At 32.5% G+C, this 25,512-nt stretch overlaps 5 protein-coding genes across 12 annotated transcripts; 2 read left to right on the top strand and 3 right to left on the bottom strand.

Moving 5' to 3' along the window:
- The first annotated feature begins 4,015 nt into the window (after positions 1 to 4,015).
- Positions 4,016 to 8,291, top strand: LOC100118394 (bis(5'-adenosyl)-triphosphatase enpp4). 3 transcript variants are annotated; one of them, XM_008206369.3, is made up of 9 exons: positions 4,044 to 4,338; positions 5,048 to 5,294; positions 5,372 to 5,470; positions 5,549 to 5,912; positions 5,987 to 6,196; positions 6,279 to 6,527; positions 6,630 to 6,726; positions 6,884 to 6,914; positions 7,594 to 8,291. In XM_008206369.3, the coding sequence occupies exons 1-9, from the start codon at positions 4,217 to 4,219 to the stop codon at positions 7,603 to 7,605; spliced, it is 1,431 nt and encodes a 476-aa protein (XP_008204591.2). In that variant the 5' UTR covers positions 4,044 to 4,216; the 3' UTR covers positions 7,606 to 8,291. The 3 variants fall into 3 exon arrangements, with proteins under 3 accessions (XP_008204592.1, XP_008204591.2, XP_001602371.1); XM_001602321.5 differs by lacking the exon at positions 6,884 to 6,914; XM_008206370.3 differs by lacking the exons at positions 6,630 to 6,726; positions 6,884 to 6,914 and having other exon boundaries at positions 4,016 to 4,338.
- Positions 8,292 to 8,587: 296 nt separating this feature from the next.
- LOC100118431 (probable ATP-dependent RNA helicase DDX43) lies at positions 8,588 to 12,824 on the top strand. Of its 3 annotated transcripts, none has more exons than XM_001602347.6 (11): positions 8,588 to 8,808; positions 9,483 to 9,825; positions 9,916 to 10,137; positions 10,225 to 10,449; positions 10,536 to 10,662; positions 10,757 to 10,922; positions 11,000 to 11,242; positions 11,322 to 11,469; positions 11,546 to 11,787; positions 11,892 to 12,054; positions 12,163 to 12,824. In XM_001602347.6, the coding sequence occupies exons 2-11, from the start codon at positions 9,484 to 9,486 to the stop codon at positions 12,379 to 12,381; spliced, it is 2,097 nt and encodes a 698-aa protein (XP_001602397.2). In that variant the 5' UTR covers positions 8,588 to 8,808; position 9,483; the 3' UTR covers positions 12,382 to 12,824. The 3 variants fall into 3 exon arrangements, with proteins under 3 accessions (XP_001602397.2, XP_008204594.1, XP_008204593.1); XM_008206372.4 differs by lacking the exon at positions 8,588 to 8,808 and adding an exon at positions 8,878 to 9,022; XM_008206371.4 differs by lacking the exon at positions 8,588 to 8,808 and adding an exon at positions 9,026 to 9,143.
- Positions 12,825 to 12,834: 10 nt separating this feature from the next.
- On the bottom strand, positions 12,835 to 16,584 carry LOC100118469 (N-acetyltransferase ESCO2). The gene is made up of 6 exons (XM_001602380.5): positions 16,453 to 16,584; positions 14,404 to 16,102; positions 14,121 to 14,334; positions 13,864 to 14,037; positions 13,581 to 13,786; positions 12,835 to 13,486 (listed from the first exon to the last, which is right to left on the bottom strand). The coding sequence occupies exons 2-6, from the start codon at positions 16,092 to 16,094 to the stop codon at positions 13,366 to 13,368; spliced, it is 2,406 nt and encodes an 801-aa protein (XP_001602430.1). The 5' UTR covers positions 16,095 to 16,102; positions 16,453 to 16,584; the 3' UTR covers positions 12,835 to 13,365.
- Positions 16,585 to 16,977: 393 nt separating this feature from the next.
- Positions 16,978 to 20,790, bottom strand: LOC100115662 (peroxiredoxin-5, mitochondrial). 4 transcript variants are annotated; one of them, XM_008206373.4, is made up of 8 exons: positions 20,462 to 20,679; positions 19,674 to 20,302; positions 19,432 to 19,605; positions 18,490 to 19,374; positions 18,256 to 18,417; positions 17,778 to 17,912; positions 17,557 to 17,688; positions 16,978 to 17,487 (listed from the first exon to the last, which is right to left on the bottom strand). In XM_008206373.4, the coding sequence occupies exons 4-8, from the start codon at positions 18,598 to 18,600 to the stop codon at positions 17,299 to 17,301; spliced, it is 729 nt and encodes a 242-aa protein (XP_008204595.1). In that variant the 5' UTR covers positions 18,601 to 19,374; positions 19,432 to 19,605; positions 19,674 to 20,302; positions 20,462 to 20,679; the 3' UTR covers positions 16,978 to 17,298. The 4 variants fall into 4 exon arrangements, with proteins under 4 accessions (XP_008204595.1, XP_008204596.1, XP_003424333.1 ...); XM_008206374.4 differs by having other exon boundaries at positions 18,486 to 19,374; XM_003424285.4 differs by lacking the exons at positions 16,978 to 17,487; positions 17,557 to 17,688; positions 17,778 to 17,912; positions 18,256 to 18,417 and having other exon boundaries at positions 19,056 to 19,357; positions 20,462 to 20,775.
- A 243-nt stretch (positions 20,791 to 21,033) lies between these two features.
- LOC100679446 lies at positions 21,034 to 24,522 on the bottom strand. The gene is made up of 10 exons (XM_008206376.4): positions 24,430 to 24,522; positions 24,054 to 24,105; positions 23,839 to 23,909; positions 23,660 to 23,763; positions 23,423 to 23,593; positions 23,159 to 23,337; positions 22,792 to 22,933; positions 22,449 to 22,725; positions 22,226 to 22,389; positions 21,034 to 22,149 (listed from the first exon to the last, which is right to left on the bottom strand). The coding sequence occupies exons 2-10, from the start codon at positions 24,067 to 24,069 to the stop codon at positions 21,840 to 21,842; spliced, it is 1,434 nt and encodes a 477-aa protein (XP_008204598.1). The 5' UTR covers positions 24,070 to 24,105; positions 24,430 to 24,522; the 3' UTR covers positions 21,034 to 21,839.
- Positions 24,523 to 25,512: the final 990 nt, after the last annotated feature.

Here is a 25,512-nt window from a genome sequence, read left to right on the forward strand (position 1 = left end):
AGCGCGATGATGAAATGTTTGACTTGCAGTTATAATCGTATAGAGGTGAATGAATTGCACTTTTCAGCTTCTGACTTTCAATTGCCAATTTCGAAACGGGTAAGGTATAAAAGAGCAACGCGTATATAGGATCGTGGTCGATTTGAAAATGCGATGATTCTAATATACACTGATGAAGCGAAGATATCATATTAGCTATTTCCCGTTAACTCTTTTATATGCTGGAATTCGTTTATCACACTCGGACTCGACCGAATATACGGAGGCTTCGAAGCCTATACTCGGATATCTACTCGGGGTCATGAATTATTTTTTTCTCTAACTGCTGGATTTCAATAAAATTGTTTATAATAATTCATTGAATGGCATTTTTTAGTATTACTTTTAAATTGATAATTCCGTTTATCATATTATGTGATAAAATGAATTCTGTATTTTTTTAAAAGTAACGCTCTGCAGGTGCTCGAGTACGATATGCTTGTAATTAATCATTATAAATATGCTTAATTATCGGATCTGATTTAAAAGAGGAATTTTCCCTTGAATAATATCTTTGCACGAACATGATGGTGTATGTTGTAATATAAAGACAACTATTATTCATTATATATGTATGATCTAGAAACACTATAATTTATTATCAGATGGTATATATGAAATATATAATATGCTTACATCACTACTATTCAATCATACTCTTTTATTATTTGAATGAGACCGATATTAATAGTTATCGCTTATTTGCAAATATCTGTTTGTTTACACATCCTATAAAAAGACATTTCCAATCTCACATTTATTAAAAATTTCCAAGAATTATAGTGCTTATAAATACGATCTGGGCCGACTATAAAGTAATGCAGTGCATGTATATACGTATCTTTTCACGTTCGAGTGCCAGTGCGACATTTGGCGTATACCATCAGCTATTTTGAGCGTTTGTAAGTTTTACACACTTAATATATCTGTAAATATAAATAAAATATGAAATCTGATAATAGATTGTGTGCGTATTATATATGTGTCGCATTAGATTTAGCTTTATCTTCAGCGTTACAACAAACAAAGATCCTTGCAATGCAATAAGATTCTCTTCTTGACAAAATCAGAATATATATGAAGCACAAAATCTGCATGTGCTTATATAAGTTTTCGAAAACGCACTGACACGCGCTAAACGATATTTTAGCGATAATTTATCTTTATACATTTATAGCAAATTGCATAATGAAGATTATTTTCACGTGTACTTTTAAAGCACGTTTCAACATGACGTTTTGACGAAGTTGAAAATTCGGAAAGCTTAAAATCCGTTAAATTTTAAAACAGTATAAGAATCACAACGTCGAAAGCTATAAGTTGGTTTGAATATATCATAGAAATTTTTAAAAATTGACCCTATTTCTGGGCAGAATTTCTGGTCGAATTTTTTAAAAATAAGGTACTATCGGAAATTCGCTTCAGAGTATTTCCACTAATTATTCAGACAAACCTCATTTTAACGCGTGTTGGCCAGAAATTCTGCCCAGAAATAGGGTCAATTTTCTACCAAGAACTTGCGCTCCATTTTAATAGGATGTAGAATATACCTATATTTAATATTAACAAAAATGTCGATATAAACTACTTATATGCTGCCTATTTGCTCAAAAATTGAATACAATTAAGAATGTCAGCTGTAAAGAAAGTAAAAAATAATCTACCACTGAAATTTCGCGACAATAATTCATGTCCTGAGTGGACACCTGCTTTTTATCGCATAGACGAGCAGTCGCGCGCGCATAATGAGCATAATATATAACCGATCGCCGTTTAGTTGTTTGCTCGCCGAGATAAAATTCTATACTTTACACACTACTTATACATTCATTGATTTTTCGACATCACCTGAATCAGTACACACGAATTCGAAAGTTTGCGACTTTTAAGCGCGTTGAGTTTCAAACTAGTAGTCCTTCAGAGCATATATAAGTATATAAGTATATATCCAGTCATTTACGTGCGCGCGTTCACCTATAGGTATACTTATATCGCGTGGTGCATCCATATATATATATATATATATAGCGCTGAGCGAGAGAATCATATGACTTGGGCATATGTATATAGGTAAGCCAGCATTGTATAGCTATATCTATAATAATATGCGCGCAACGGCGAGGCGGCTTCACCCCCTACCCCAGCCTATAAAAGTATATTTTTTGTAATAATAAAAATACTGACCGATGTATTTTAATTAGCTCTATCCAAAAACATCGCCAGATTAAACTGCTCCACCTTATATTTCTAATGAAAAAACAATAAAGATTTGGAAAAAAAAATAAATTATCTTAATTTTGATACAGCCAAATCTTTTTAAATAAACAATATTTCAAACTGCTCCAAACTGCTCCAAACTGCTCTACATCCATATAATACTGCTCCATAGTAATTTTTATCGGCTCCGCTATAGTTAACTGCAAAATAAGTAAAATTCATTTTGTCAGAAATGAGCTGACTGAAGCGCGTAGCGCGCAGGCGCGGATCTCATTCATTGCCGCATTGTTGGGATAAAGTTTGAATTAATTTCAAGGTGAACAATTAATTTATATGACAAGATTAAACAGTTTAGTAAATAGTGTAGGTAACTGAGATGGAAAATAAATGAACCAAGTAACTTAATACAAGTACTTAATGATTTTGTAAAAATATTCTTACGTTTCATAAGTACTCGAACACATATTTCCTTTTTTTCGAGTATTTGTGACCCCCAGGGCCATCTATAGGTACTGACGCTAACCCACAATCTTAATACACAAGCTAAGTACTTATAACCTATAAATATATTTCTTTCGGAGCTTGGAGCATGTACCGCAGGGATTCCAGAAACGATCCGTGTCCTGATCGAGATCCCCTGCTGATTCGCGCATGCTCGATATAGCGAAAGAATAGACGTCGCAACGAGCCGAGTCATAATCAGCCCCTTACATACACTACACGCTATTGTCTTTCTTCGGGAAAATAGTTCGTCTCTTGGTTTTTCGCGTGTTTCCGTACAAGTTTGCATTTAAATGAGCGCCGAATCGAGGACTCCAAAAGCGACGTGTACACCTCCTGCGAGGATATCCCGGCGCTGAAGTGGTTTTATTTTTGGAACAGTGATTCGCGCGGATAATTAGATCAGGATCTTCTCTAAGTTATGGAAATTTGAAGTTGAATAAATTTATTTTACTGTATTGATATTAGTAAACTTGAAAATATATACTTTTACTTTTCGATGCAGTGTGTATCAAGTGCCGCTTTACGCGTCATACGAATTTTTAGACGCAGTTTACACACCCTGAATTGAAAAACAATATTTGATGCACGTGCGAAAGATAACTCTCCCACTCGTTTGACTAGCAGCCTCACACGCGTGCCAGAATCAACTCTTTCTCACTACCTATTAGTATTATAAAACTACCATCGCTATTTCTTAGATTATCACAGATTATTTGACTAAAAATCTCCTTCTTATAGTTAATACAGTGGCACCTAAGGCAGAATCTAAAATAAAATACGTTTTCATTAAACACCATTGACAATAAATAATAATAAAAAAATGTATTTCGTTAGAAACTTAGTTTGTAACACATGAATTCTTTACCTTAATTTAAACTTTATCCCGGCAATACGGCAATGAATGAGATCCGCGCCTGCGCGCTACGAGCTTCAGTCAGCTCATTTCTGACAGAATGAATTTTACTTATTTTGCAGTTAACTATAGCGGAGCCGATAAAAATTACTATGGAGCAGTATTATATAGATGTAGAGCAGTTTGAAATATCTTTTATTTAAAAAGATATGGCTGTATCAAAATTAAGATAATTTATTTTTTTTCCCAAATCTTTATTGATTTTTCATTAGAAATATAAGGTGGAGCAGTTTAATCTGGCGATGTTTTTGGATAGAGCTAATTAAAATACATCGGTCAGTATTTTTATTATTACAAAAAATATACTTTTATAGGCTGGAGTAGGGGGGGGGGGGCGGCTTCAGAGGTTAAACTTCGCGTGGCTGTCGTCAGTCGCTATGTCGCCCGTAGCCGGGAAACTGCTGATTCGGAGATCGGAGCGCATTAGAAAACGCTTATCCTCGTCGTCATGACGCACTAGCGAGCGTCTGCTTGTTTGTTTATATATAGCCGTCGGAGTCCTGAGAGCGAGAAGATAGTGGTGAGTACGCGAATCGCGAGGAGATGGCTACGATGCTGCTGTGGAGTCTTTTGGCCCTGATACTGACGGCGGGAGCCGAGGTCGAGGCCAAACCTCCACCGCTACGACCCCCGAGGCTACTGGTCATATCCTACGATGCATTTCGGTATGTTGAACTCTGCGTGTTTGCTTTGTTAATTAACTGTTGTTACGTAAGCCGTTGTTGATTTCTCTGCGCGTGCATTTGTTTCACGCGGTCGCGAAGAAAACGAGAAGGGGGTTGTCGTTTATTGTTGTGCCGCACACAATGGGTAACGCGATACTCGCATTCTTGGGTATTATATACCTGCTATCGAACAGATAAGAAAAGTAAATTTGACGAGAGATAGGAGCTTTTATTAAATTGCGTTTTATTCGCAGGAGAATTAATATCGGATCGTGTTTGTCGAGGGGACGACTCGATCCGCTGTTTTAATTGGCAGGGTGGAAACGGGATTGAGCAATGTTAGCTTTAAATTTACATGCTTATAATTAGATCGCGATGATGTTCCTATAATTGCACAAGCTTCAATCTGAACGTATTTTTGTGTTTTGATACAAAGGCATCATTCTTGAGTTTGATCAAGTTTTAATTTGATTTAAAATAAATGTTGGATTTACAAAGTGCTCATCAAGCATTGAGTACTGCTTTTCTTCGATGAGCAGTAATATACAGACATAAAAAATTGCCAACGTTAAATTATGTAACTAATCAAACCTTTTTACAAAATTGCTACCTGGAAAACATTTTGAAATTTCATGGAGCTTAGTCTTACATAAGTCTGCTAAATAACAATTTCTATGATACTCAAATTCAGATTTTTCTCTTTTTATAGATATGACTACTTTGAAAGGGATTTTACACCTTTCCTCAAGCAACTGAAACTAAAAGGGACTCATGCAGATTACATGAGAAATGTTTTTGTAACGAAAACTTTCCCAAATCACCACACCATATCTACTGGATTATTTGTGGAGTCACATGGAGTAGTGGATAGCGAATTTTACGATCCCAAAACAAACAGAACTGTTAAATACTCTGACGAACTGTTTCATTATAATAATGATATTAATCCAATTTGGGTTAGTGATTAACAATTCTTTTGTAAAATATGAATCACATAATTTAAAACTGCATCATTATAATTTAACTATTTCAGACGCTTAATGAAATTGGAGGGGAGGGTAGATACAGCGGTGTCATGATGTGGCCTGGTAGTAACTTTAAATATCATGGAACTCACAGCACCTTTACAGTTGTAAGTTTCAATTGCAACTTACAAATTGTAATTGTTTTTAACTCCATTGGTTTTTATAATAATTTTGTTTTTATATAGCCATGGAACATGTCTGTCCCATGGACAGAGAGGGTGGACCAACTTCTATCTTGGTTCAATCACCCAAAAACTCCAATCAACTTTGGAATGATGTACATTGAAGAACCAGATTTCCATGGTCATGGAATCGGTATTAACCATCCTCGTTTTAATGAAGTTTTGAAAAAACTAGACTATGTTACAAAATATCTTCATGATAAACTCAAGGAGAAATGTTTGACTGATGTAAATGTTGTACATTTAAGTGATCATGGAATGGCTACTGTGACATTAGATAGGATAGTTAATTTAACTAATTACATCAACCCAGCAGATTATAAAACTGCAGGATTATCTCCTGTAATCAGTATATTTCCTAATCCAGGTAAGATTAAATCTTAATCATTATTAAGTTTGGTACATCTTATTTTGTATTAATTGGGTTGCATGCTTGTTTAGGCAAAGAAAATGAAATATATAATAAATTAAAGAAAGCATCAGAACATACAAAAGAATTTGATGTTTACCTAAATAATGAGATACCTGCACGGTATCATTTTTCTAAAAATCCAAGAATAGGACCTATGGTTGTAATAGCCAAAGTAGGATACTCTTTTGAAGGTCTTTATTACAGTTTTCCTTGGTATGAAAAAGAGTTTAATATTACAAGTAAGTGTGAAGTTCTAAATTAATGAATCTACCTTAACTTTTTGTGTAAACATTTCAAAGTAACTCACAAAAATTCTTTCAGTTAATGAAAAATCTGAGTTTGGTTTTCACGGCTATGATAATAATGCCACCGAAATGCATCCATTTTTCTTTGGTGTTGGACCTGCATTTTTACCAGAATGTAAAGTACCTCCTTTTGACAATGTAGATTTACTACCTCTCTTCTGTGAAATACTCGATATACAATGTCCCCAAGTAAATGGGACAGTTGGTGAATTGCGTAATTGCCTAACAAAACATCAGTATGAGGCAGTTTTATATAAAGGAATATGTAAGTAAATTGCTTCCAGCTTAATTGTTGAGATTTTGCTTATTAAAAAAAGTTGTTTCTTTTTATATGTGTTGAATAATGGGTATTGCTAATTCATTATAGACATTGGTGGTATTGTCATATCGATTTTAGGAATCATAGCTTTATTTTTGGTCTATCTGAGAAGAAAACGCATTGCAAAACACAATGCTAAGTATAGGTGAGTAGAGTTTGAAAAAATATATTTATAATGCACCCAAGAATATTATTTGCACTAATCCCTAGGCCACTAGAAGTAGTGCAATAAAAATAGACGAGTGGCAAAAAATAAAGCTTTCAATGAATTTAGTTACAAAAGCTGATGCATATTTTTACAGGGTGTCCAACATACAAGCTGCTGATTGTAAAGTAATGCATAATTTTTCTTTTTTCTTTTTTGGAGCTTGCATAACAACTTAATAATATAACATTGTGATGTGCTAAAAACAGTAGACGTACGATTATTTTAAAGTCTAGGAGAATCCTAGTTGTTTCTAATAATTGAAAATCTACTGAATTATTACAATGCTTCTGCTTTCTAGGGCCAATTTACAACGTTCTAATTATTTATTTTTAACACCTTTGCATAACCAGCATCACCAGTACTAAAATTCAAACCCATGCCTAAATAACAGCTTCATTCTTGCTTTTTTTTTGAAGTTATTGTTTTATTTAAATCTTATCGCAAATCATTTTTTTTTTAATATGAATTTGAATGCAATACATACATTTATGACACACAAACTTTTTGTAAGTATCACACACAAATCTCAGAAAACTTTTATTTAAAAACAACTTATTCTTAAGCCATTGATAATTAATAATTCCTATTATTTTTGTATACGCCACTTGTATCGTAATATACTATTTTAAAGTTTAATAATTTAAAAATGAACCAAAGAGTTAAATGATAACAGTAATAATAATATATGTATATAATTAACATATTTAACTTGTATCGGTTGCAGTATACGTATACTACTAATTGCACCTACTAAAATCTATTATAAGACCATAAAATAATTCATAAAATTTTTTTTTATTTCAGAATACTGACTGAAGAAGCTGTTTTGGAAAATCAGTTATGGGATGAAGGAGATATATTTGAGAGTAATGTAAGATAATGGATACATTATTTTAGAATGTATGAATTTGAACTCTGTAAGCCTAAGTCTTAGTATTTTTTATATGTGTAATGTACATACATACATACATAATAAGGGAAAATGCTATGAATTTCTATTAAATTTGCTATTGATATAGTTTTTAACTATGTGATAAACGTGCAGACGTAATTTTAAGTCAACGATTTTAGTAAAGTTATTTAAATAATTTTATACTATTGACAAGTAAAATTAACGTACAATACATGTATGTATGTAAATTTGTATTTCAATTATATAATACAAATGTATTTAATGCCGTTATAACCTTTTGCAAAGTGTACTCGTAATTTTAAACTATTACAAATGAATGCATAATTATAATGCCTGTTTATAATGTCAAACTTTAGCATTCTGGTGCCATTGATAATATTTATATAAACATTTTATTAAATGCAGTGAAAAACTTATTATACGTAATTGCTATATCAATAATATTGCTAATAAGGAAAAATACGTACATACCCGGACAATCTTGTTCGCGCATAAAGATGTGTGATATTAATATCCAATTCTTCCTGTAAATATTGTATGATTTTAGAATTATTTTCAAATTGAAATATACTAAGCTACTTGTAATTTATTCTAGTACTTTATCTTATGCTAAAAATCCTTAGTAATTCTCCTGATGTGTATTTAAAATGTTCACGCTATAAGTAGTACAGAACATGTTGCTGCACGTAAAAATGTGCATCACCAAAAACTACTTAATAGTCCAGTAAAATTAGCTTTGAAATCGAAATGCGATAGAAATGGCTGCATTTTGGTTATTAGGTAAATCGGAGTAATAATTTGAATTGCCACTAACCGTTGGCTAACCGCACAAGAAAGCATATATATAATAGATGTGGCAACACCGCTGAAAATACTAAGTATTGTTGAACAGTTTAACTGATGCTCGGCGCCCGGCGCACTTATCGCATGTGAGGTTTAGTTTAGACTGGTTCATATCTCTGTGCGTAAAAGCCAGAGAGGCCGACTTTCGTTTTTGTTCCGGTCTTCTCACGTGAAAAGCAAGGCGCAGGGCGCTGAAAATTGAAGAAAAAAGAAAAGTGTTACGTTTGAACGTTAAAGAATACAAAGTATACGCAGTTTGCAAAGTAAGTCACCTTTCTTTTATCGTTTTACATGTATACGAGAAATCGCTGGTAAGCATACTTTCGGCTAAAATCTTCTTGTACTAAGTACTTGTGACATTGACCTTCAAAGATATCTAGTAAACATAAACAGACAATTCTTTTCGACTTCCGCGAATTCTCGTGTGCACTTGCCAATCTGTCGAATAATCGAAAGCATTTTTACACTTTTGGTTAGGTATAACGTAGAATTAGTAGTCGAGCAAAAAGTCTTTCTTTGTCTCAAGGTGTTAGATTTCGTTTCTTTAAATATATCTAAGAGTGTGTTTTCTTAGAAGTAGCCACGATACGATTTGAAGGGACGCATTGTTCAGCTTTTTTTCTATTTCAAATGTTTTAACTTTATTTTCACTGATTAATAACAAAATGAATGCCTTATTATTGATTGTTTGCTTAGTATAAATATATTTTTTAACAATTTAATCAACGGACTATTTCAAATTTACATATGATTGTATATTCTATCATTACGTCATACCTCATAGAATTATTTAATGCATATTCTTATGTAACCTGATGTAATATTTAAAATTCACATTTTGATAGCTGATTAAATTTATGCTAATAACTTTTGTTTAGTGTGTCAAATTGTAGTTTTTAAGACCATAATAGTTAAAGTATAACATTTTATCTTATAGGATGGATGAGGATTGGGATGATGATTCATCACAACAAACATATCAAGCCCAAAGTTCAAATAGTTACCAACAAGGTGGCTATGAACAAAGAAATGGAAACAATTTTAGAAAGCCAAGAGATGATCATCGCAACAATGGTCGCTATAATAACAGGGACAGGAGTAGAGGTTCTAATCGAGGTGATCGAGATGGAAGGAGGGAACAAGATTATAATAGAAATTCAAATGAAGAAGATGATGAAAGAACAACTTTTTTTGTTGAAACTTCCAAATTAGGAAAAGTGATAGGAAAAGGAGGTAGTAAAATTCGTGAATTAGAAGCACAAACTGGCGCAAAAATAAAGGTATTTGTTTATATCTACACTAAAGAAATAACAAGTAGTTTGCATTATCAATTTTTCCAAAATAAATATTCTTAATGCCTTTAAATGTAGATAAATAAAGATTGTGTCAATGGAGATGCCACAGCAGTTATAGTAAGTGGTACTAAAGATGCACAAGATCAAGTGAAAACTCTTATAGATGAATTATTATCCGATCAACGACCAGATCGACCTTTTACAATCAATACTATGAATTTACAAGAAGGTAACAATGTTAGAAATGATGATAGAAGAAGTGCTCCTATTGACTGGGATGCAGCTGCAAAAGAACATGTAAAAACTATTGATACTTTTTTAAAAAGATTACAATTGCATTTATAATAATTATTTAATTGATAATATACGATATAATTATTTTAGGATCAATACCAAGCACAAAAATGGGAAAAGTATGGTAGTATTAAAAAGAACTTCTACATAGAAGATCCCGAAGTAGCTAGGTTATCAAAAACTGAAGTAGAAAAAATCAGAAAAGATAATAATGACATCAGTGTAGATCATACTTTTGACATAGACCCGTCACAAGCAGACTCTGAGGAATATAAAATTCCTAATCCAGTTCAAACGTTTGAACAAGCTTTTAGGGTATACAAGTTTATTAGAATTATTTTTATTTTTATTTATACTGAGAAAGTTTTCTAAATATGTTTTTACTATTTATTCCTATGTAGAATTATCCAGATATATTAGTAGAAATTAGAAAGCAGAATTTTGAAAAACCCAGCCCAATTCAGTGTCAAGCATGGCCAATTCTTCTTAGTGGAAAAGATATGATTGGAATAGCACAGACTGGCACTGGTAAGGTCTTTTTTATTAACATTTATTTATAACAAATAATTACAAGCAAGGAGTACTATTATTAATCTGTATTTTTTATATCTTTGATTTTCAGGCAAAACACTAGCATTTTTACTACCAGCTTTAATTCATATTGATAATCAAGATACTCCACGTTCAGAAAGGAGTGGTCCTACTGTATTAGTAATGGCACCAACGCGTGAATTAGCTTTACAAATTGAAAAAGAAGTTAATAAGTATTATTACCATGGAATTAAGGCGTGAGTTACAAAAAAGTAATTTTTATAATTTTTATTAATAATCGTTCTTTTTATTAGATTATGTTTGTTATTTTTAGCGTTTGCGTGTATGGAGGAGGAGATCGGAAAAAACAAATGAATATAGTTTCCAAAGGAGTGGAAATAGTAATTGCTACGCCAGGAAGACTGAATGATTTAATACAGACTGAAGTACTGGATGTAAAGTGCGTTTCGTATCTAGTCTTAGATGAGGCTGATAGAATGTTAGACATGGGATTTGAACCACAAATAAGAAAATCATTGCTTGATATTAGACCTGACAGACAAACTGTAATGACGAGGTTTATATCGGAATATAGAAATCTTTGTTATATATAAAAAAATCATGATTCTGAAATAATATTCAATCTTTTGAAACAGCGCCACTTGGCCGCCAGGCGTAAGAAGATTGGCTGAGTCTTACATGAAAAGTCCAATCACGGTTTGTGTTGGATCTCTCGATTTGAAAGCTGTTCATTCCGTTACTCAAAAAATTTGGATCGTTGATGAAGAAGAAAAGACCGATGTGGTTTGTACATTTAAACAATTATAATTTTGTTAATATTCATATAAATATAGTTTTTGGTTTATTTATTTATTCGCAGCTTAAAGATTTTTTTCACAATATGGCACCAAGTGATAAAGTCATTGTATTCTTTGGTAAAAAGTGTAAAGTTGATGATATTGGAAGTGACCTAGCACTGAGTGGAGTTGCATGTCAAAGTATTCACGGTGGACGTGAGCAGGCTGATAGAGAACAAGCTTTAGAAGACATTAAGACGGGAGATGTAAACATACTTCTTGCAACTGATGTAGCTAGCCGTGGAATAGACATCGAAGATATAACGTAATTTTGCTTACCTTTCAACACTATAACATTGCATATGTCTATGCTTCCAAATTATCATTATTATTATTATTATAATTATTATTTACATATATATTTTTTAGACATGTATTTAACTATGATTTTCCGCGGGACATTGAAGAATATGTTCATCGAGTAGGCCGAACTGGTCGAGCAGGCAAAACAGGCGAAAGCATAAGCCTGGTAACACGTCGCGACTGGGGGCTAACCAAGGAATTGATAAAAATTTTAGAAGAAGCTGAACAGGTAATATATTCAAAGAATAATTATACAGACCATTAAAGCCATGAATACAAAATTATCAATATCTTGTTTTTGTAAATTTATAAACATCCATATTTTTCGTGTTTGTAGGAAATACCAACTGAACTTTATAGTATGTCTGAACGTTATGAAGCGATGAAGAAAAAAAGAGATGAAGAAAGAGGTGATGGCGATCGCCGAGAAAGTGGTGGTAGAAGATATGGCGGCGGCGGCGGGGGTGGATTTAGAAGTGGAGGCGGTGGTGGTGGTCGTGGATATGGAGGCGGTGGGTTTGGAGGTGGAGGCAGACGTGGTGGTAGTCGTTGGTAACTACCAGAGTTTAAAGTGTTTACAACTAATTTGTATACTTATTTTTGTTAAGTATTTTTTCTGTTCCGTAAGTCACGTTATGTGCACATTTATGAATACTTCCAAAGTTTTAGTTTATCATAGTTTAATGGTATTACTATAAAAGAAATCATATTCAAAGGTCTTAATGATAAAAATATGTAAAACTTATAAGAGATCGATTTAAATTATATTCGATAATTTCAACAGAAATTACGAAAAAAAAGTTTAACTGATTATTCAGTTTGAATAAATAATATGTATTACGACTTTTATTACGATTGCTGACAATAACATTAGATTGTTGGCAAAACTGTGATAAATGGAGAGTGACAAATGAATATTTTATACGAGTAGAATAAGCGTTAAAAGTTATGCGCCTATGTACAAAATAAAATACATATTATAAGATGACAAAAAAGAAACTTTCGTATGTAATATACCAACTTAAGCTTTATTACGAGATTGTAAAAAAATTATATAATTACATATTAATATATAAAAAAATTAATTTTTTTTACAAAATATTAAATTTGAAATGAAATTAAAGGTAAGTGGATGTTACTGCTTCTAGCACTGGTAAAATTTGAGTATGAAATAAATTATGAAATATCATTTTATTTTTTTTTTAATAAGCAAATTATTAAATTGATAACAATCTTTCTGCTCAAAATTGATTAATTATGTCTACTTTAATTACGAGTTCTTAAAGTAAGTGTCTATAAAAATAATTTATACAACTTATTTACGGAAAAGATTTAAAACTAAATGATTGACTTTACTAATGGCATTAAGGTGTGATTCTGCAAAAAGTTTACAAAAATTCTGTAAGGCACTCTGTCATCAATATAACTTAAAAAGTGTAGTACTCTCATGGCAAAAAAAAATGCTACCAAATACTTTATTTGGTGTGCAAACTATCAATGATGGTTATTGTTTCACAGTAAAAATGAACTACTATCAAAATCAGTAAACCTTAAAATTACGCGTTTTGGTATACTTCTCAGCGAATTGCTTTCCACTTGGTGTTGGTGTAGAAAAAGCTATATCGTCTATAGACATGATGTATCCATAATAATAAGTTGCTCTGAAATCGACAAAGTAGACAGTGTATCAATTTGAAATATAAAAAAATAGAGTCATAAATTCTAAATACAATCAGGACACTAATTGGGGCTCACCTCAATGTATCAACGAGCTTAGTGGCAATACCCTGCCTACGATGACTCATTGCTGTCCAGACAACATTTACACCACATTTTACTGGTGTTGACTCGGTAGTGCAACAATTCAACTCAATAAGCTCTGGTATCATTTGAAATGCACTTTTTACAACTTCTGCTACTAAAACACCTAAAATAGTCTTATCTCTCACATACATATATACCTATGGAAAATACATAATTTTATAAATAAAATTAATTAATTTGAATGAATAATTTTATATTACAGTAATTTAATTACTTTTTTATCTCTGTAAAATGAAAGTTTCATATCAGAAAGTCCTAAATCACGATCAACGACTTCTAATACTTCAGTTACTTTTTTCCAATACAAATTGGAATCTTTGGGTTCAACTAAAATTATTCGACTTGATGAATATGCATCTGTAAATACCACACGCTCATTTTTCCAACCCTAAAATTTAGAAAGAATTCAGCATAAGAAAACATGCATATACTTTTGTTTTATGATAAGTGTGAATAAGACTATTTGAGTACCTGGAATTTCAAAATTTTGAAACTATTGTGATAGTTCAAGTGAGCATTTTCGTCATCTGGATCACCAATGTGATAAATAATTCCGCATTCATTGCATTGTGTGGCACCAAACATCTTTTGTCCTGCATCAATTTGATACTGGTTATCAGCATTTCCAGATTTTGATGATAATTGCCAAGATGTATTTCTTTTTCGTTTCTTAGGGTTACCATCACTGAAAGAAATTTATCATTATATATAAAGAAATAGAAAAATAATACAATGTATGTTTTGATATACTTACAGATCATTAACGTTTGATGAGTAACCTTTTGTAAATAAAGGATAGAATTTTTGGGTAGATACTTCCGTTGTCATAAAAACATTTTCTGAATTTTCATCAGCATTGCTTTCTACGTCTTCAATATTCATAGTGGAAGTCATACTACTAAGTTCACTTCCTGGAGACATTGTTAAATTTTTCAATGGTATATTAGATTTTTTGGGTGATTGAGTATTTATCCTAGAGCAAGTAGACTGTGCTGTTTCCATTGTATCATAATCATCATCTGCCCAATCATCCTCCAAAATTTTTAAAATGCTGGCCACTTTGGTTTGTTCTTCAACATAAGGTTCATCAACAGTCAAGTCAGCAGTGTCAAAAGGAATACTATCTAACTTTGCTTTTTTTTTAGTATGCTCAGCATCTTTTTGATTTAGAGCAATTCTTAACTTAATTTTATCATTGACAGTGCAAACTGCATTATGATTTGGTTTAGACTTGAAAAACTTTTTATTATTATCTACTTCTGGTGTTAAAGTTTTGTTCTGATCAGTTTTTTCTGTTTCATGTTGTGGATTCAAATTTTCTTTAGATTCATTAAGACTACTTTTAGCAGTTTTATTTTGCTTTTCAGTTTTCGTGGTAACGTTATGCAGAGACTGGCGTTTTGGCTTTGGTCTTCTAATACCATGACCAACTCCACAATTTATTTCGCCTTTCTTAGGTTTTCTTATTGCTCGCCTGTGTGAATTATGATTAAATGCTGGTAAACTTCGCCGTCTTTTAGCTTCAGGTTGAGGTTCCCTCCAGTCTGGTCCAAAAGATTTACGTGATTTCTCACCGATTCCATAGAAAGATCTTGGATTCAAAGTAAATCCCTTTTCTTTTTCATTAGTGGCCTTCTTTTCTTGAAATAGTGCTGCTCTAGCCCTTGGAGCTAAAGTAAATTCATCAGTCTTTTGGAACTTAGATTTAGAAGGAGATGGTGTATCTTCTATATGTCTCTTTAAAGAGCATGTCTTAATTTCTGGCGAGGAACTTTCATCGAAATCTAAAGCACCTAAAGATTTTCTTCTGTGTATCCTGGGAATCGGAATATTTTTACATACAGATCCTAATGGTGTGATTAGCCTCTGCTCTATATATTCTTCCTTTTGTGGTGTCTCCGCAACATAAGACTGCTGATCATCAAAATCTGAATCCTTTCCAGGTGTTTCTGGAACTACTTCATCAAGCATATCTTCTTTTTCATCTGAACTTGTCACATTACTTTCTGCTCGAGTAGTCTGACTGGATGAAGAAGATTTCGATTTGGGGGAAGCAAATATTCGCCTTGGAGAAAATCTTGCAGATCTTGTTACCCTTCGTAAAGAACTAAATGGAGATATACAATTTGGATTCAAATGACCAGCAAATGGAATCATTGGTGACTTTTCAGGAGTTGCGAGGGGTGATATAAATTGGCGTCCTGGTGAACTATCACAGCTACTATGATCTGTCAAAGCAAGAGGAGACATTGGCCCTAAGTCAGATTCTGCATCTGAAATGCACTCCCCATCTCTTCTGTTTTCTCTTTCCTCTTTGCTAAGACTTCTTTTATTGAAATTGATGGATGACACAAAAAGACGTTTTTGAGCTCGGCTTGGAGTAGCAAGCTCGTCATTTTGAGAGTCTGTCTCTCGACCACTATCCACAAGCATTGGATGCTCCATCTAGAACACTAAAAGTATTGCTATAGTATATTGATTAAGCAAAATGGTTTGAAATTCGACTTAAATTGTAACAATAAAATTTTACATTTTTAAAGTTTTTAAAAATTGAAAATATTTGAACCATGTATTATTATGTGTATTACATTTTGTTTTATTTCTAACTTATGTAAGAATAAGAAATTGCTTTTATCGAAGCAGCATTATAACTATTAATCAAATTGAAAAAATGATTGACTCCGAAATGGTTAGCATCACGTTGTTTACGCGCTGTATAGTAGTGGTTTCTTTGTAACCAATTTAAGTAATTGTATGTCAATACCGAACGAAAATTAATCGTTGACAGAAAGTAAGTACTTACTTTAGGAATTCACTAAATAAACAGACTTTTTAGTAGGAAACTTTTCAATAAAATTCACTCTCATTCACAAGCGAGCAGCTGCAACTGTAACCGTTTACTCTCTCGGTCAGCGGGAAAAACGGACTTTTTCGCGCTCATCTGTCGATTTGATCTGCGACGTTGCCACAATTTCCCTCCATTTTGTTTTAAGCGGCAAATTCAAAATAATTTAAGTGTGCCGTTTCGTTTTTTTAGAGTGAAAATAATTATAATAAGATAAATTATAAATAAAATCCTTGACTGATAATAATTTTGTTTCCTTAATTTTTTTTATTTTCGTATTTATTGTTGACTTTTTTTATAAAAAAATTAATTTAAAAGCCGAAAATGGCATTGTAATACGTCCAAAATGCTGTTTAAGATAGTAGATGCAACTGTACCATGTATCATATGTTGAAATTTTAATAAAAAAATTTAACTGTTAAAAAATATTTTCTGAAAAAAAAATTTGAAATTTTGTTCTTTCGTATCATAAATCGATCCATCTTGAATAGAAACTAGTTTTATTTGCAGAGTAGGTGATTTTTGTAACATGATACATGAGATTTAAAATATACATATTATTGTGTGCTTTTGTTGCTTCACGCAAGTTTCCAAATAAAACGCTGCATATTTTATAAAATAATAATGTACATTTGATATTTTTGTATGTATTCAAAATAGGCATTCATTTTGAATGATTGAACACTGGTTGTGATATAAGTTTAACTACTCTGAATTAACAAGTGATTTATATTCATTTTTATAAGAGTAGTTAATCCGATGAAATAACTTTAAACTCAAACAAAGTATCTTCAATGAGTTAATTTATTTAATTTTGTCTGCTAGTGAACAGCTGAGTCCAGTGTTATCAGGCTCAACATTCAACTCTTTAACTGTTCCATCTTCAATAATCATGGAATAACGCTTACTGCGCTTTCCTCCTAGTACAGCCAAATCTACCGAAAGATCTACAGCATCTGTAAATGCTCCAGCAGGATCAGCTAACATACGAACCTAAAATCAGAAATAAATTATTTAATGTTTATAGTAGAGACAAATATGCAATATTGGTTTTACATATACCTTTCCTTGAGTATTTTGATCCTTTCCCCATGCAGCCATCACAAATGGATCGTTCACTCCAATGCAGATAATTTCGCTGTAGCCCTTGGCTTTCAGCTCATCCGCTTTTTGAACATATCCAGGTAGATGAGTCTGAAACGAAAACACACAAGTTTCAATAAACTTTCTAGCTATTAGTGGCGTAAGAGGCAATGATATATTATGCATTGATCTTCTTTCACCTTTGAGCAGCCAGGTGTAAAGGCACCAGGAACAGCAAATACTATGATTTTCTTTCCTTGAGAAAGTTGAGCCAAGTTGACTTTATTGGCTGGAGTATCTTCATACAAATCCACTGAGGGAACCTTGTCTCCTACCTGCAAAATAAAAAAGCATCATTGAACAAATGCAAAATAAACAACATCCAAATGCGCAATCTTGTGAAACACCCAATGATCAAAATCTATTATTGAACAACTACAGAAGAATATAAAATATTTCTGCAATTAACCTTGAATTTAAACGAATTTTTGCAAAAAATCAGACCAAGGATTTGCATAATATAGCACATCACACAGTTGCAAGAAGCAACAATGACGCTCCTTTTTTACCGGAAAAACACCAGCCGGTATCAGAATCTCGCGTAATCAAGGGGATTCGAGACACAGAGCATCAAGCTCTTATCCATTATGTCAAAAGCGCACGAAATTATTTACTTACAGCGATAACCATGTTTAGCGAAGTAGCGTGAAAGCTTCTGGCGGAATTGCAAGTGATCGCCGAGCGTCCCAAGGAGGTAATGGCGCGAGCTACCAGTCGACTCATTTGTTTTGCAGCGTATATACGTATGTGCGTGACCACGAATAACGTCGATCGAATCCGCTGAACAACAAGGCGACTGTGGGTGTTAACCTTCTTGTACGAGACTATATATAGCTATAGCTAGTTACCTACACTGGAAAAATGCTGCAACGACTGCCGAGTGCCGAGATATGCACCGATACCAAAAAACGCCGGCAGAGTCTGAGTGATAACACGCGAGTATTGCGTAATCGAATGGATCATATGTATACATATATGATTGTGGGTGTATGTGTGTGTGCTAGTTGACTGGCGTTACATAAAAAACAAAAAAAAGAACAAAAGCTTTTGAAATCCGTCGTGCCTTAATTTGCTCGTGTGCATTTACACCTGTATATAAGAGATATAAGGTATATATTGTACGATGGATCGATCAATGTGTAAAGACGTCCGCGAAAGTAACGATGTTTGCAGCTGTTCATCGATTCACTATCATGCCCGTTGTTTGTTAATTCATGAAAACTGTTTAGCCTGCTGACTTGGCTTTATTTTATAGGAGGTAGCTACAGTCCGATTAGGACTTTATAAGTAGGACGAAATCGTTTTTAGATTGTCGTGCACGATTGGTTGCCGGAAAGATTCGTATTTTGAAACGGTTATCTGCTATAATGACTGAATATTTAAACGATTTTATAGGTTTTTGAGGTAAACAGTGCGAATTAAATTTTTATAGAAATATTATCCCATCAAAATGGGACTTTTATTTGAAACAATACAAACATTATTTTAGTATATTATATAAAAATTAAAAACGTAAAGTATATAAATCTCATTGTGAATAAACATGCAAGTATCGCATTTTATATATTGTCACTTAACAATTAGTTTTATCAAAATTTTCATCAAGATCAGGCACAACCAATCTAATACTAGCACCTCCAACTATAACTTCACCAGATGCTTCTTGATAAAATTTGATTCTCCTTAATCCTTTGCCATAGTTTTTGAATTCAAAAGTGCACTAGAAAAAGTAATGATCTTTATATTTGTAAGTTATAGTTAAAAGATTATTTTAAAAATACATCATATACAAACTTGAAACCATTTTCCTTTTTGGTCCACATTGTTCAATCTTTTATTAAATTGAGCAGAACGCATAACAAATGCGGAAGCATCTGGATCTTCTGGATACGGTCTTCCAAGCAATCTTGTATAACAGGAGAAATCAGCCTCTTTCCCATCCAACTTGCAACAGAACCACACACTTACCTATAAGTATAAGAAATCTGTAGATTAATACATTTTTTAACTTTATTATTCATATTTTTTTTGCAAACCTTAATAATAGGCTGTATGTTGTTTAATATCTTTTCTGTTAAACCTTCTTTTAATAAATGGATACGAAAGCTTTTTTTTGCTCCTGAAAAAGATAGGGGAGACGAAATACTGCAACGAATTTGATCATTCACTACAAGATCTTCAGGAAATGGCATGACATTTATTGGTGGTGGATTTTCATTTTTGTCAAACTCAATTGTTTCAAATGCACCATGGTCACACTCATTATCATCTCTTGCAACCACTTTATCAGACAGTAAAAGATTTCTGTTAAAAGCATTTTTTGCACATAACAGATAATATGAAACCCAATTTATTTTTTCATCGAATGGGAATGTTTGACCAGATATTAATTCTGCTTTTTTTCTCCACACATACTCTTTGATGAGTTCATTCCATCTTTTACAAACTAAGTGACATACAACCAATTCGTTGGAATTTAAATAACAAAAGATTCTTGACAATAGTTCATAAGGAATAAAATGTTCAAATATGGCTAGACCATTTATATCATCTTTTCCAGATGTGGTAGAAGATTGTCTTGATATTATGTTGTTTAATTCCTTGATTTGCTTCTCAATCTCCATACTTTACATATTATGTGTATGTTTTATCTCACTAATTTAATCTGTTAAATGTTAAATATTTGTTAATATAATCTTTTAATAAATTATTGTAGTTTCCTCTGTTACAATCATAAGCGATTAATATGACATTAAAACTTTGTATTATATATCTTTGAATATTGATAAAATTTAGAATTTTACTAAGATTGCAGAAAACTAACCTTATGTATAGAGTTTCTCTCAGGGTAGCTTTTTTTATCCAAAAAATGCATAAACTATTATATTTATATTTTTTTATATTACATGCAGTTGACAGTACGTGAACGAATCTACCTTCAGTCATAAAATACAATATGTTATTTTAGCAAAAATTCGCATGTATTAAAAGTATACTAAAGATGTCACTATAGAGCCAGAAAGTTAGAACAGTGGCGGCAGTAGCTCGAGTGGGCGTATTTTGCGTACTATAATATACTTACCGCGGACATGCAGTGTAAATTATAACACACAGCTTGTCAATGATTTTTAAACATATGCTTCACTTTTCTATTGATATTGAACAAATTCGCATTATTAGCCAAGAATTTTGCAATTTACATATTATTAAATTAATATAGGTATATCGTAATTTTAATATAAAAAATAGACGAGAAATTACTAATAACATATATGTTTTATACAGACGAAATCTTATACTTTGAAAAAAATATCTTGCAAATTGTTAAATTTAAATTGACTAATCAATGTGGATGATAAGAAATACACGCAAATCACTTAGATTTTGGAATGAAAATTAGGTTGTATAGAAAATTAGGAATTATTATTGATACCATTATCGTAATTACATAAACGTACAAATAATATATTGAATATAAATTGATTATTCATAAAATGTAATTTGTATATACAAAAGCATTCTATTAATGCAGCTTATACAATAAACGTAAGGGTAGTTATCATTATTTATTACTATAAATGGAAAACATATGATTGTATATATGAAGAATGCTTCTTAAAATAAGAGTATGATGATAGAGAAATTTTTATGTATGTTATATATGCGATTATATAAAAGATTTCTATTCTAAGTATACAAATTATTAAACAATATAAGAGAACTAAAATATCAAATTTTTACATATTAATAATCTTCACTGCTAAATGAATAAACATAAGCTGTTTCATCTTTAATAAATGTAAATGATCAATTTGTTAATTTCATTTTAGTAACGATAGCGGTTTTTATAACATTGAATTTTACAATATTGCATTTTTCATATTGTTGAAGGATTAAAAAAAATAAGTCTCTTTAGAAAAGTTCTTTTAAGATAATATTAAACACTGTCAATTATATTATTGTTATTGTAAAATAACTAAATCACATGCATTTTTGCGCATAATACATGGCAATTTCTTAGGTAGAACTAAAAGCCATCTTTGTTTTCTACGAAATATAAAGTCTGTAAGATTAATTAATAAAACCCAAATTTCTTCTATCAATAGATTTCTAAAATTTTTGTTAGTAAAACTCGCATCTGTCTAAAATTTTTATTCATGTAGCAGTTTGCAAAATTAAGAATTATCTTGAAAACTCTTATTTTAGATTTCATCATCATCTTTTTCTTCTTTACTCTGTACTTCTTGACCATCGTCTATTTCTTCTTCATCTTCTTCATCTACTTCATTTAATGGGTCACTGTCATTACCATCATCAGTGTCTTGAGGATGTAAGACTAATTGAGATAACTTTTCGTTCTTCAATACTTCAGCTAAGCAATTTTTGATCCTTTCTTCAATAATTGGTGTGACCTGATACTCTAATGCATAATTTAACCACATAGCTAATTCTGGCTCAATATATTTTTTGAAAGTATCATTTTCAGGAGCATCCCAGATCACTTCAATATAGCTAAAATAAAAGAAAAATAGTTGGTATTAGAAGATAATAAACCATTGCTTTTAATTATTATTTTTTGAATTTTTACCCAAGATCATCAACTTTATAGTCAAGTAGAGTGAGATTGATCCTTTCATCATTCACTTTTCTGATTTTGATTTTCATGTATGAAGAATTCGAATTTTCTGGTGTTTCAAATGACTTTGTATTTTCCAAATCTTTTCTGTTTATACTGAGGTTTTTGTAAACAATCTGTAATATTAGTCGTTGTTAATAACGCAACATGCATGTCTAATAATTTGAATACTTACGTCCAGATAAGAAAAGTATAAGAAAACGAATATGATGATATCTTCCCCATCTTGATGAACAGTGATATCTCCAAGTTGTTGCAATGAAGCTAAATTCTTCAAGTAACCCTGTGAAGCTGTGAACGTTCCTCTTTGGTTGTCTTTCTCTAATAATTTTCCATATAGATTGGGTAAAGAAATTTCGTTTAATTTTTTATCCTCCAGTTGATGGTTCAGCATACCTACAATCTCAACAACTAGTTTTTGGAAAGCAGATGTCATTTTCTTCTTATGCAACCTGTGAAGAATATATTGAATTAATTTTTCTCATAGGGAAAATTTTTCACCATTCTCTGAAGTATACCTTAACTTATTGCGATAGCTATATTCATTATCGAGCATACTACTGACAGATGTATCTACACACTCTTCACCTACTCTATCTTCGACAGCAAGAACTATATCTTTTGTTAGTTTATCCAATATATATATCTCAATTGATTTTCCTATCAATATAATGGTAATTTAACTTTATATAAAAAAATTTCAATTTTCAATACTTAATAGCTCTTTTGCTGGTCAGTATGAGAAATCTCATTCAAATATCTTAGAATGAGATTATTCATAACAGTTTGAGTATAATTCACTATAGTATTTAATTTTAACATAAATAACTTCAATAATTTTCCAGCATCAGAGGTATTAAATTAAGGCAATGCATTATATCTTACTAAGGTCTGAATCTTGTATCTTGTCTAGTGGGAATATTTCTTTTGATTCGTCCTTAGTTTTATAAGAAAGACTAAGATTGAAATTTAAATAATTGTTGGAATAATTTTCAATGCAAAAGCTATCTCCTCGAATGATAAGTCCAGCCACAATCTCAAATTCAACATCTTTTAAAAACAACCTGCAATTGAAAAATTTTAAATTCAAGTCTGTCTAAGAGGTTTATTAATTTTTTTTTTTTTTTTTTTTATATCATTAATTCTTACTCATAGGGAAAACTTTTGCATGGCTTAGAAGAACTATAGCTACGCATGGTACCAGTAACCTTCATATTGTTCAACTTGAATTTTAAAACTAAAGATAATGTTTGGAGGTTTCCTTGTCCAAATGTTACCTTACACTTTGGTTCTTCTTCCATTACTGGATGCAGAAGTTCTCTATAAGAAAAACATTTTAGAATGTTCTCAACAAAGTTCTCATACATCTAATAAATGTTATCCTACATTTGATCGTCACCGATCATAAAGCATATTTCTTTCATGTATAATTCTTTGGAGTCTTCTGTAAAATTCCATTTCTTTCTCAACCACAGGTCTTCTTGCCAGGACTGAAAGAACAGTACAAGGATTAGATATATATCAAACATGTCCAAAAATAGCAATTGACAAAAAAGACTACTCACTTGTGTAATCCTCTTAACCAGAACTTTGCCAGAAGACTCCGCAGCCGCAGCCAGCTTGTCATGATCTGTGACTAGAGAGAAATAAAACATAACAATGCTTGTAAGAAGAAGTCATTAAACCCAGCCCATCGCAGCCACCTCCATATAGAGCAAGAAAGGAAAAAAAAACAAACGAATAAAAAAGCTTGATCAGTAGTGCACAAAGATGAACTTACTCTTGATGTAATTCATGTTGCTGTCGATACACTCAGTTGTATCAGACACGTCCTGCAAATAATCAGAGAATATTACGAGTCCAGTAGGGAGCTGCGTGCACTCCGGTCCGATCAATAAAGTTGCAGCGGCGTCGTGGGCCTGTATATATATGAGTGTATAAGGGAGATATGCTCGGCGCGTTTTCTTCCAGGAAGACAATATCCGTTCTGCAGGTTACACCTAATGTAAAGCAGAGAGCAGTCCGATGACGAGAATACGTACGAATTGTTATAGTTTACAGTATAACGATGGGTAGACTAGGTCAGAATCCACTTTGCGGAAATAACTCGCTGCGTATATGCGTGTGTGCAAACGCGACTCGCGATATATTCTAACCTTCTTGATGTGCGCGAAAGTGCGCCGACTGATGCTCCGCACCGCGCAACTTGATCGGCGCTGATGTTTGAGCTGCTTCTTGGAATGGCAACCCTACAAGTGTGCCTCATTCGCGCAGACTGAAGAGCATTGTGGCTTTGTATGTGCGTCTTGTGACTTTCTTTTACTGTGGTCTAGATGCATGTGTTTCAGCGAAGATAAACGTATTTGACCCATGATTTGACCTCGGTTACTTTGCGTATGAGAAGTGGCTCGCTTTGAAACGGCGCGAAAATATCAGTCGCTTGTAAAATTTGATTTTACATTTATTGTACGTTTTATTTTGCATATTTTCCGTAGACATTTTGAAAAATGTTCTCCTTTAACAATCCATGTTATAGACACGCATAAGTAATGACCAATATCAGCTGCTTGGTTTACAGAGAATTGTAACGCGCGTGTTACATAACAAGCTTTCCATGCGTTTTTGTATGCAGATACTAAAACTGACTGGCGTCTTCAAAGCATGTGTATCGTGTGTGCACTTTTCTATAATTTTCTTTGGTCTTTGTGTTTCAAACGTAAAATTCATATCACATATAAGATGTGTAGATGTGCAACTGTAATTTTTTTACGGCGAACTAAATATCATATTAACAAAAATATAAATTTATGTTGTGATTCTTTTTTAAGAGACAGAATACGTTTCATTACGAACAAATGAAATATATTGTAGAATCGAGTAGGAGTAACCTACTCGTACTTGGGCGTACAATGTAAAAATCGAGATTAGTTAATTGAAGCTTACACGAGCGTTAGTCCGGAAGAAGCACCTGTTCGCGAAGAAATCGGAGCTACTCAAAAGGGGCCTTCACGAAGGCAAACCCGTATGCTCTATACGTCGCTACGTATACGTGTGTGTACAAAGAAACAATCTCTTCAAAAAGAACGCATTAATGACGAGCAAAGCGCGGAATCGGCTTGTGAAAAAAAAAGGAGCAGAAAACGAATCGAACACTCGACACTACGAGGTGGAGCCGCTGCGCATCCGGGTCATTAAAAGCGGAGCCTATTCAGCCGGTGCTCCTTGCAAAAAGCCGCCGA

This window comes from Nasonia vitripennis, chromosome 3 (assembly GCF_009193385.2).
Source record: "Nasonia vitripennis strain AsymCx chromosome 3, Nvit_psr_1.1, whole genome shotgun sequence".
Taxonomy (NCBI): domain Eukaryota; kingdom Metazoa; phylum Arthropoda; class Insecta; order Hymenoptera; family Pteromalidae; genus Nasonia; species Nasonia vitripennis.

Coding starts and splice junctions, on each gene's coding strand:
- LOC100118394 (XM_001602321.5), top strand. CDS start 4,217: ATGGCTACGATGCTGCTGTGGAGTCTTTTGGCCCTGATACTGACGGCG. Junction 4,339..5,047: donor ATATCCTACGATGCATTTCG/GTATGTTGAACT, acceptor CTCTTTTTATAG/ATATGACTACTTTGAAAGGG. Junction 5,913..5,986: donor CAGTATATTTCCTAATCCAG/GTAAGATTAAAT, acceptor ATGCTTGTTTAG/GCAAAGAAAATGAAATATAT.
- LOC100118431 (XM_001602347.6), top strand. CDS start 9,484: ATGGATGAGGATTGGGATGATGATTCATCACAACAAACATATCAAGCC. Junction 10,923..10,999: donor TATTACCATGGAATTAAGGC/GTGAGTTACAAA, acceptor TGTTATTTTTAG/CGTTTGCGTGTATGGAGGAG. Junction 11,470..11,545: donor AAGAAGAAAAGACCGATGTG/GTTTGTACATTT, acceptor ATTTATTCGCAG/CTTAAAGATTTTTTTCACAA.
- LOC100118469 (XM_001602380.5), bottom strand. CDS start 16,094: ATGGAGCATCCAATGCTTGTGGATAGTGGTCGAGAGACAGACTCTCAA. Junction 14,335..14,403: donor TCATCAAACGTTAATGATCT/GTAAGTATATCA, acceptor AATTTCTTTCAG/TGATGGTAACCCTAAGAAAC. Junction 14,038..14,120: donor TCAAAATTTTGAAATTCCAG/GTACTCAAATAG, acceptor TCTAAATTTTAG/GGTTGGAAAAATGAGCGTGT.
- LOC100115662 (XM_003424285.4), bottom strand. CDS start 20,261: ATGGAGATTGAGAAGCAAATCAAGGAATTAAACAACATAATATCAAGA. Junction 19,606..19,673: donor ACATACAGCCTATTATTAAG/GTTTGCAAAAAA, acceptor TTATACTTATAG/GTAAGTGTGTGGTTCTGTTG. Junction 19,358..19,431: donor AAAAAGGAAAATGGTTTCAA/GTTTGTATATGA, acceptor TACTTTTTCTAG/TGCACTTTTGAATTCAAAAA.
- LOC100679446 (XM_008206376.4), bottom strand. Junction 23,338..23,422: donor TGCAAAAGTTTTCCCTATGA/GTAAGAATTAAT, acceptor TTTCAATTGCAG/GTTGTTTTTAAAAGATGTTG. Junction 22,390..22,448: donor TATACTTTTCTTATCTGGAC/GTAAGTATTCAA, acceptor CTAATATTACAG/ATTGTTTACAAAAACCTCAG.